The sequence below is a fragment of the Salvelinus alpinus genome, chromosome 27, assembly GCF_045679555.1.
Source record: "Salvelinus alpinus chromosome 27, SLU_Salpinus.1, whole genome shotgun sequence".
Classification (NCBI taxonomy): domain Eukaryota; kingdom Metazoa; phylum Chordata; class Actinopteri; order Salmoniformes; family Salmonidae; genus Salvelinus; species Salvelinus alpinus.
The window spans coordinates 33,039,354-33,049,263 of record NC_092112.1 but is presented as its reverse complement, the minus strand read 5'-3'; the positions used below and the strand labels follow the sequence as shown (position 1 = coordinate 33,049,263).

The window sequence follows — 9,910 nt, the reverse complement described above, 5'->3', positions numbered from 1 at the left end:
TAACATTGCCCTGGTTCCCTACCGTTGGTGATCATACACACTAATACCCCCAAAGGGACCAGACATAGAGAGAGACGGAAGCGAGAGTCACCTCATGCAACAGGTATGAGGAAAAACTACCTTTGTCCTTTCCTCTTCTGAGAAATGACAGAAAGACAAGAGGACAGTGAGACAGAAGAGAGCCAGGAGAGCCAGTTTGTCACCAGGGAGAGTGACTTCTGGAGGCCTGTCCTGGTTACATTAGTATGACGCAGGCCTGGAGCAAATCCATTCATTCCTCTTCTCTACTTTGCTCTGCTGGGAGTGCCACACTCAAGTTCATTACATTTACATAATTTAACAGACTTATCCAGAGTGACAGACAGATTGCACAGACAGATTTTTCACCTAGCCGGCTTGGGATTTGAACCAGCGACCTTTCGGTTACTGGTAGACACACACCTGGCTTTTGCTTGACAAATACTCCCAGTGATGGTGGGTGACGTCTGACGATGACATCTGTGAAAGGGCAATCCTACACGGTCTGCTTGATGTGATACGAGCATTTTGGGCAGTCTCCCTATTGGAACATTGGCCAGAGCTCAGCCACAGGGATTCGTGTCACTATTCATTTTTTTGCACGTTTCGTGATAATATTGTCTTGAACTTTCTCTTGAGGACTGCTGCCCGACTGAAGGTTTTACTCAATACATTCTCAATGAGTGCTGATGAAGATTTCGTCTTAAGTTTAACATAGTGGCTTGGAAACACGATACAATTTCAAAAGGAGGCAAATAATTAATAGGAAAACCTTTTGTCATCATTGGGATGTCACCAGATTTACTTTAGATGCAGGTTAACTTTAGCTAGCTAGCTAATTTGAGAGGACAGCACCGAATTTTAGCTAGCTAATGTTAACATTGCTAGCCATTTTTGACTAACTTTGCTCACTAACGGCAACATTGCCATCTCTCTAAAGTACATTTGACGACATCATAATGATGGCAAAGTTGTTTCCTACGAATTATTTGCATAACAATGTCAACGTATTTCCAGGCCACTATGTTGCACTTAAGACTACATCTTCATCAGCGTCCATTGAGAATGTATTGAGTAGAACCTTCAGTCAGGCATCAGTCCTCAAGAGAACATTCAAAAAATATTCTGATGAAACGTGCAACCCATGAATAGTGACATTGCTCGCCGTAGATTAAGTCATTAGCCCCCTTTCAGAATGACTGGGCATTAATGGACTTTTGGGCACGTTTAGAACGTTCAAAAACAATGGCATGACGCGACCGAGTGACGGGAGTGCACCGTTGATAAAGAGTAGTAAAAATGACTGTATTTAATAATAATAAAATACCGAGCTATAATGTGATCTAGAGGTGCTCACTGTCCATTTGAGCTTGCAAACAAAAACACACAGAGGCATATATGTTGAGTTTGACAAATTGGGGTGGCTGGTAGCCTAGTGGTTAGAGCATTGGGCCAGTAACCAAAAAGTTGCTAGATTGAATCCCTGAGCTGACAAGATAAAAATCTGTTGTTCTGCCTCTGAACAAGGCAGAACTTGTTCCTAGACTATCATTGTAAATAAGAATTTGTTCTTAACTGACTTGCCTAGTTAAATAAAAATCATTGTGGTCTATTTCTATATGTGTATTGCTAATGCAAATCACTATGACCCTGCCTCTTTGTCTAAGCTTTTATTACATTCAAATCGTAGTGGGGGCACCAAACAAACTTCTCCAGACGCTTCAATTGTATGCTAAAAAATTACTCAGAGAAAGATATTTTGTTTAACTTGGGTTAACTGTTAACTATTTTTTCTCTAAAAGGTAGGGGTCAAAATTATTGACACACCTGTTTTCAATACCTCACCTTGGGAGGATAACGGCACTGAGCCTTTTTCTAAACTGTTTTGAGAGTTGGAGAACACATTGGGAGGGATCTTAGACCATTCCTCCATACAGAATCCTTCCAGGTCCTTGATATCCTTTGTCTGCGCTTATGGCTCTTAAATTCAAATCACAGGTTTTCAAGTGGTTTCAAGTCTAAAGACAGATGGCCATTGCTAAATTGTGATTTAGTGGCCCATTAACCATTTCTTTGTGGATTTTGATCTGTGCTTGTGTTTATTGTCTTGCTGGAAGATCCACTTGCGGCCAAGTTTTAGGCAACCCGCTTTTTTTGTCTAAAATGTCCTGGTACTGGGTAAAGTTAATGATGCCATTGGCCATAAGTGCCCCAGGACCAGTGGAATCAAAATAGTTCCATAACATCAAAGATTCACCACCATTTTTTACAGGTAGGTATGAAGTTATTTTCTGCACTCACCAGTTCGACACCAAACACACCTTTGGTGTGTGGCCAAAGAGCTCTATTTTCATGTCTTCTGACCAAATATTTTCATGTCTTCTGACCAAAGCACTGGTTCCAATCCAAGTGCCAATCCCGTTTAGCAAACTCAAGGCGTATACATTTGTTGGATGAAATGAAAATAGAGCCCTGGCCATGCACACCAATGGTGGGTTTGGCACCGAAATGAGAATTCATGAGCAGAAAATGAACAGAAAGAGCATGGGCCATGAGGGACGTACAGTTATGAGTATTTAAATACTGTATATATATATACACTGAGTGTACAAAACATTAAGAACACTGGTTCTTTCCATGGCAGACTGACCAGGTGAAAGCTATGATCCCTTATTGATGTAATTTGGTAAATCCACTTCAATCAGTGTAGATCAAGGGGAGGAGACAGGTTAAAGAAAGCTTTTAGGCAATTGAGACTTCAATTGTGTATGTGTGGCATTCATAGGGTGATTGGGCAAGACAAATAGATTTTAGTGCCTTTGAACGGGGTATAGTAGTAGGTGCCAGGCGCACCGGTTTGTGTCAAGAGCTGCAACGCTGCTGGGTTTTTCCACGCTCAACAGTTTCCCTAGTGTATCAAGAACGGTCCACCACCCAAAGGACATCCAGCCAACTTGACACAACTGTGGGAAGCATTGGAGTCAACATGGGCCAAAACCTCTGTGGAACGCTTTTAACACCTTGTAGAGTCCATGCCCTGGCGAATTGAGGCTGTTTTGAGGGATAAAGGGGGAAGAACTCAATATTAGGAAGGTGTTCCTAATGTTTAGTATACTCAGTGTATTCATAACTGACTACAGGAGTGCATAACTGATTTTCCTTCTTTTTAATTATAAAAGTATTTCATCTTAGACACTTGCTTTAAACATTATTTCCAACTCCTTGACAAACCCCATATTGGATGGCAATCAAAATAGACATTTACACAACAATAAGACTCTAAGACATTCTCTTTCTTACATGCCTACTACACCAGCCACGTGTGTGTGTCCGCATGTTGATTTAGTCTATCCCCATAGGGTTAAAATACCAAAATCAACTGTGAATCAATTATATTATACATTAAACATTCATGGACATTTAGCTAGCTAGCGGTTGCTAGTTAGTTTGTCCTGGGAGATGAACATTGGGTTATTACCCAGAGTCATACAAAATCTACTCCGATGATTAATCCACAGATAAAAAGGGATACCTAGTTAGTCATCTGCAATTCATCTCTCCTCATTTGCCTTTCAAGCATCCATGTGGATCTGTATCTTCCTGATATCCAATAAGGAGGGGACTTGAAGCTCATGGAGCGTCTCAGATAGAACCAAGTCCTATTTTAGCGCTTGGCTATGCAGACACTCGTTCACCGGCTGTGTGGGTGAAATTATTGAATAACATATGTGTACATTTATTTTGCAACGCTCACGCACGCAACGTGTTCGGTGTGGTTTGCGTGTTAGAAAATAATGTTTTTAAAACAAAAAAGAAAGGAAAAAAGGTTACATGAGCAACACCATTAACCTTGTGTGTATGAGTCATCATTAGGTTTGCAAAATTCTAGGAAGTTTCAATAAATTCCCTGTTTTTCCAGAAATCCTGGTTGGAGGAGTCGAGATTTCCTGCTTATTCCTTCCTGATTCCGGGAATTCTCCAATCAGGATTTGGGGAAAACCAGAGGATTTATTGAAATAACACTCTCCCACGCATGCAAACACACACACACACTTGCATTAACACTCTCTGTACAACCTCTTGGAACGAGGCAATCAAGAAACCTATGGCATGAGCCGAACAACATGTACAAAAATAGAGATTGATACAAAAATAAGATATCCGAGAACAGGTTTAATAGAATGATGTGAGGTGTCTGCATTGATAGGGTTAGTTTAACCCAATATTTTCACCTGCTCAAAGTTTGCACCTAACATCTTTATAAGGGGAATACAAGATCATTAAAAAAAATACCTTTATTGAGATGTTAACTTAGTTATCCTTCTCTTAATCTTTACTTTGTTCATTATTTTATGTTTAATTACTTAAAAATTACAGGTGCAAACTTTGCACAGGTGAAAATGCTTACGCTCCCCCTTTCTCACCTCACACATGGAAACCTCTCACAAATAAAACATCAGAAATGTCACAAAGAAGAAAATGGCAAACGACAATTTCCACCTTGTGAAAAAACACATTTCCCATACACACTCTAAAATATATTTCCAAAATACACTTTCAGGACCCTCTCTCTACTGGTAAAAACACCTACAGTACGCTCTGTTGACATACTCTCCTTGTAAACTCCTCCCCTCTCTTACTTTCTTTTGCACTCTAACCCATCTCCCTCTCGTCATCCAATTATACTTTCTTGAGTTGGGAGATATGAAACACACTAAGTCAAGGGTCCAAACTGTGTCCCTCTACTTCAATAACATTTCCACATTGTGTCCCTTTCTGGTCCAAAATACATTCATTTACACAGGTAACACACTATCACCCTTAAAAAGGCCCATGGACCTTTGTCTAAAATGAACAGGCCTGGGTTTATTGACAAAATATAACAACCTATTTCTTCCTTTTAGACATGTAGGCACTTAAAGCAAAATATTCACATACATATTGCATATTTTCCCCCTTGATCAGCCAAATGGTGGGTATCTACAAGATAGATCTTTGGTTTGTAAACTATGTCCAGTTCTTCTTTTGCATTGTCTGCGGTCAGACTCTCACACTTCTTGTTTTCACTGGTCAGCGAAATGTCAACGCTCTGTCTTCTTAGCCAACCAATCAGGACATGTACACAACTTCCTGTATTCTCTGTGATCACATTCTTTCACCATACACTCAGTGTGTGCCTATGTAAATGTATGCAATGTCTGGGGTGTGAGATGTTTAATAGTGTGTCTGTGTTTGAATACATGTATGAGTGTTAGGCAGGATACTGTGTATGTATATTCGAAGCGTGAGTCTCAAATACAAGTCATTGTTTGCAAAAACATAGCCACTATCACGGTGATTATGTACATTATTTCACTGCATCAACACTGGTAGTATTCAGCCCTAAGCCGAATGTTCAGCAAGGTACCTGGCTTCTAGGCCTGGCTAATAGCCATGGACAAACTGGCCTCCTGGCTTCAACCCCAGCATCATCTTAGATCAGCATTCTTCTGGCTCGCCTCTTTTAACCCTCCTCTCCTCCACCGCTGGCTTTCTGCCCTGGATGAAAGCCTTCTCTCCAGGGTCTGACCACATCCAAGTGGCCTCTTCTCTCCTATCCATCCTGCTCGAAACCAAAGCAAAACTACACCTCTCTTTATCTCTCTATCACAATACAGAGAGGAACCACGATCATGCTGTGATCTATCCATTCGTTAGGATGAGAATCCTGTCGTTCCATGAGTGACTGTGTGTATGTGTGTGTGTCCACACACACTCAGTTGCAGGGCATCCATGCAGTGTACATGGGGTGGTGCGGAGGTGGATGGTGTGGAAGGGGATACTGTGACGGAGGGTACTGCTGAGGTGGGTACTGCTGAGGTGGGTACTGCTGATGCTGAGGGGGGTACTGCTGGGGGGGGTAATGCGGGTAAACATGCTGCACCTGGGCCACGTAGTAGTTGCTGAAGTTGCCGTCTGCGACATAAGGGGCCGGCTGGTAGTAGCAGGTGACGTTGGCCGTGTTGGGGATAACGTTCTGCTCGGCAAGGACCCGAAGGGCCAGGGAGGAGATGAGGCCCAGTGTCTGTCTCCTCTCGTGGCCCATCAGGCACACAGTGCTCTCCTGCACTACTCCATGCAGAGTAGCCAGATAGTCGTATTTCCTGTCCTCGAGACCCACAAAGTGGTTCTGGAGGTAGGATTCCAGCTTCCTCCTCTGCTCGCCCACCTCTGGGAAGTCTATGAAGAACCTGGAGCACATGTAGCGTTGCAGAAGTTTCATTTCAGGTCCGGAAGCCGCACAGAAACCCCGGACCAGCAGATGGCAGTATTTAAGTAGACCACCACCGCGAATCTCCTCGGGGCGCCGCGTGCAGATGAGGCGTTTGCGTAGATGGTCGAGGGCGGCAGAGAAATCACCATAGACACTCTCTCCCAGGATGGTGGGGTGGAAGGTGGCTGCCATGGGGTGCTCAGAGCACTCGTAGAAGAGGAGAAGGGAATCCAGGCGAATCTGGAAGGAATCCACACTGAACTCAAACTGGCGACGCAGAGAGTCCACAAACTTTAACTCCACGTTCTTGCCTCTGTTGTTGGAGAGGGAGATGAGGCTCCAACGGTCTGAGTCATTACACACCTTCACCATCTTCTGCACATAGGCCTCCTGAAAACACAACAACAAAGTCATAAGAATACATGTCTATAGTAAATGGTAATAATAAATTAAAGATTAGATACATTAAATACATTATATATTTTATTTTATTAATTGGTTGGTTCGAGACCTGAAAGCTGATTGACTGAAAACCATTGTAAATCAGACCGTATACCTTGGGTATGACAAAACATTTATTTTTACTCTTGTAATTATATTGTTACAGTTTATAATAGCAATAAGGCACCTTGGGGATTGTTGGTATATGTCCAATATACCACCGCTAAGGGCTGTATCCAGGCATTTAGCAGTGGTATATTGGCCATATACCACAACTCCTCTGGCCTTATTGCTCAAGTATAGTATTATAAGCATATCTATTAGTGATGAGGGGGGGGGGGGGGGGGAATCATTGATACAGTTACATATCGGGATATTATTTTTGACAATATATCGTAGTGAGTGCTTCTCAAATGTATTGTTTTATGCATTCTCCACACTCTCGTCCCCACAAGAACGTACTCAAGGGAATGTCCTCGGAGAATGCACTCAGAACATGAGAGTGTGAAGCACGGTAGTATGCATATTGAGAAACACCCTATATGTTTTGCATTGAACAGAGGTAATCTTCTCCCTTATTTGGTCTGCTGGACAGCTCTAGTGTCGGGTCATGCGTAAGTAGGTATCTGGGTAAATGAGCGGATCCCGTTCCAATTGGATTAGTTTGAATCCTCTTTGTAGTGGAAACCACCGTTTCTACTATCTGCAGCCTTATCACCATGCAGCTTAGAATCCAGGGCAGAATTCTGAATGCATCATAGGCATACTGCAAAAAATTTATGTTGATACGATGTGGATTGGCATAACTGTAATTTATAGGCTACTGTAGCGTACATAACTTATTGCAGTAAGCTCAGTGAGGGGAAATGAAGATGTAAAACGAATGTACTGTATTCTCATACTGGAGTATAACTTTCACTGGTTGCATTGTAACGCCAGCCACGATACGTTCTGCCCCGGAACAAGGCAGTTAACCCACTGTTCCTAGGCCGTCATTGAAAATAAGATTTTGTTCTTAACTGACTTGCCAAGTTAAATAAAAGGTCAAATAAAAAATGTAATACAAAAAATACGCAGCATTCAATGTCCATACAAACATTTGCGCATCTAAACTGTTACGTAATACACTGTATTAACCAGCAGTATGAATCTGAAATGATCATGTCAAATGATAATAAAAGTTAAATTACCTTTAAGGTCACTGGTGTGATCTTCTCCTTGTTCACTCCCTCGGGTAAGAAGTCTAGTAGAGCGTCAAGAACTATATCCTTCACCGTCTGGAACTCTAGTTCGCTTTTCATGTCGGCACAGAATATCAGGTCCAGATCCTTCCATCCTAAACCGCTGTCCTCGTGGAGAACATGGCTGGCCGCGGAACCGTTCAGGCGGACCTCCCGGACATGTATGCGTTTCTCCTCCATGCGACACCGGACCACTTTGACTATGTCCCGCGGTTTAATCTCCAGAGTTGGGAAGTTCCAGCGGCCGTGGATGGGGATGGACCCAGTCAGGATGGCGTCCAGGCGCTGCACTTGTTCCCAGTTCAGCACGCTGAGGTTGCTGCTCTCCCCGTCGACCAAACAGCCCTCCACTGGAGTCGATCGTCTCGAGTCGACTTTCTCGCCCATATTGATAAAAGGTAGATATGAAAATGTAAACGACAGAAGTGTTCACTCCCTCCGTCTCTTGCTTTGCTGTGAAATAAGGCAGCCGTGTTGCCGCAGGAGTAGCTTGCCAGAGTGCTTTGGCCACATCAACTGGCTGTATTTACCTTTATCGCCGTCCTTTAGATAGCGTTGCTCATCATAACAAGCCGTGTCGTCTCCAATTTACGCACAGCAGACGTAGTTCCACTTCTCAGTTGCTTGTAGTGAAGTCGGGATATATGTTCAGCTCTTTGCGCTGCGTAAAGCTAGCTGTCCAATCTCTTCCCTTTCCCCAAGTTCACCGGGATATTATTCGATTGTTGGGCGGGTCTCAATGGCTTGTACAGCCGTGGGCCTAGCTCACTGTCCCGTATTCGTTAGGTCACTGTGCGCTTTCTCTTCCGTCTGGGTCGCCATCGCCTAAAGTTGCGCCTGTCAATTAGCATTGATACAGAATAGCGTCTTTCACTTTCTTAAGTTGTATCCCCACTCCTAACATAAATCGCCTCTTCTGTTAGAATCAAAAACATTTCAGCACCTCCAAAAGTTTATTTTCCTCCCACTTTTATACGCAGCAGGTTTCGCGTCTTTTCGAATATCTCTGCCGCTCTTTTACGCATCAGATTTAACCTACGAAAGACGTATTCCTATACACCTTCACATACCATGACATAAAATGATGTATTGCTTCTACTTGCGCGTTACATGTTGTCCGTGTTTCGCTTGATGGCAGTGCGTCGCACCACTGAGAGGTTCTGACGTCGAAAATGTTTTCCCCTGCGAAGGAACGTCGGGGATGGTTAGTTTGAGTGGCAGCTCGTTCCACCAATCGCTGTAATCGGTGCTTCAGGGTACATCGCTCGCAACGCGCAATAATTTTTAAAACATTTTGTTCCCCTTTATTGAGAAAAAGTTCTCATTTACAACTGCGACCTGGCCAAGATAAAGCAAAGCAGTGCGACAAAACAACAACACAGAGTTACACATGGGATAAACAAACATACAGTCAATAACACAATAGAAAAATATATGTACAGTGTGTGCAAATGTAGTAAGGGAATAAAGTTGTCCCATATGCTGATCTGAGGTCAGTTTCACCCACCCCATAGATTAACGTTATATTGTCAGAATGAACGCTGATTTTAGATCTGTCACTAGGCACATTTTACAAGAAGTCTTGCAAACTGACAAAGGCTGTTTTTATAGATGCAACACCCTTTGCACAGGGATTTTGATATGCTTTTCAGTTATTTTACACCCTGAAGATTCACTACTAAAAGCCACATGCATGTGTTGTTTGACAAACTCCAATGTGTACATCATACCCTTCACATGTGTCATGGAGAGTACCTTTAATTATGTGTAGTATTGTGTCAGATATGTAGATCATGTTGTTTACACAAATATTCATGCTAAATATCAGTCATATTCATCTCTTGATATACATTTACATTTTTTTTACATTTAAGTCATTTAGCAGACGCTCTTATCCAGAGCGACTTACAAATTGGTGCATTCACCTTATGATATCCAGTGGAACAACCACTTTACA

The 9,910-nt window shown here is 42.6% G+C and overlaps 1 protein-coding gene across 1 annotated transcript; it reads right to left on the bottom strand.

Annotated features, from left to right (window-relative positions):
• Positions 1 to 3,169: 3,169 nt before the first annotated feature.
• LOC139556445 (terminal nucleotidyltransferase 5A-like) lies at positions 3,170 to 9,115 on the bottom strand. Its single transcript, XM_071370402.1, has 2 exons — positions 7,903 to 9,115; positions 3,170 to 6,661 (listed from the first exon to the last, which is right to left on the bottom strand). Exons 1-2 carry the CDS (start codon positions 8,338 to 8,340, stop codon positions 5,774 to 5,776), a joined length of 1,326 nt encoding a protein of 441 aa, XP_071226503.1. The 5' UTR covers positions 8,341 to 9,115; the 3' UTR covers positions 3,170 to 5,773.
• Between the last annotated feature and the right edge of the window lie 795 nt (positions 9,116 to 9,910).

Coding starts and splice junctions, on each gene's coding strand:
- LOC139556445 (XM_071370402.1), bottom strand. CDS start 8,340: ATGGGCGAGAAAGTCGACTCGAGACGATCGACTCCAGTGGAGGGCTGT. Junction 6,662..7,902: donor TCACACCAGTGACCTTAAAG/GTAATTTAACTT, acceptor TTGTGTTTTCAG/GAGGCCTATGTGCAGAAGAT.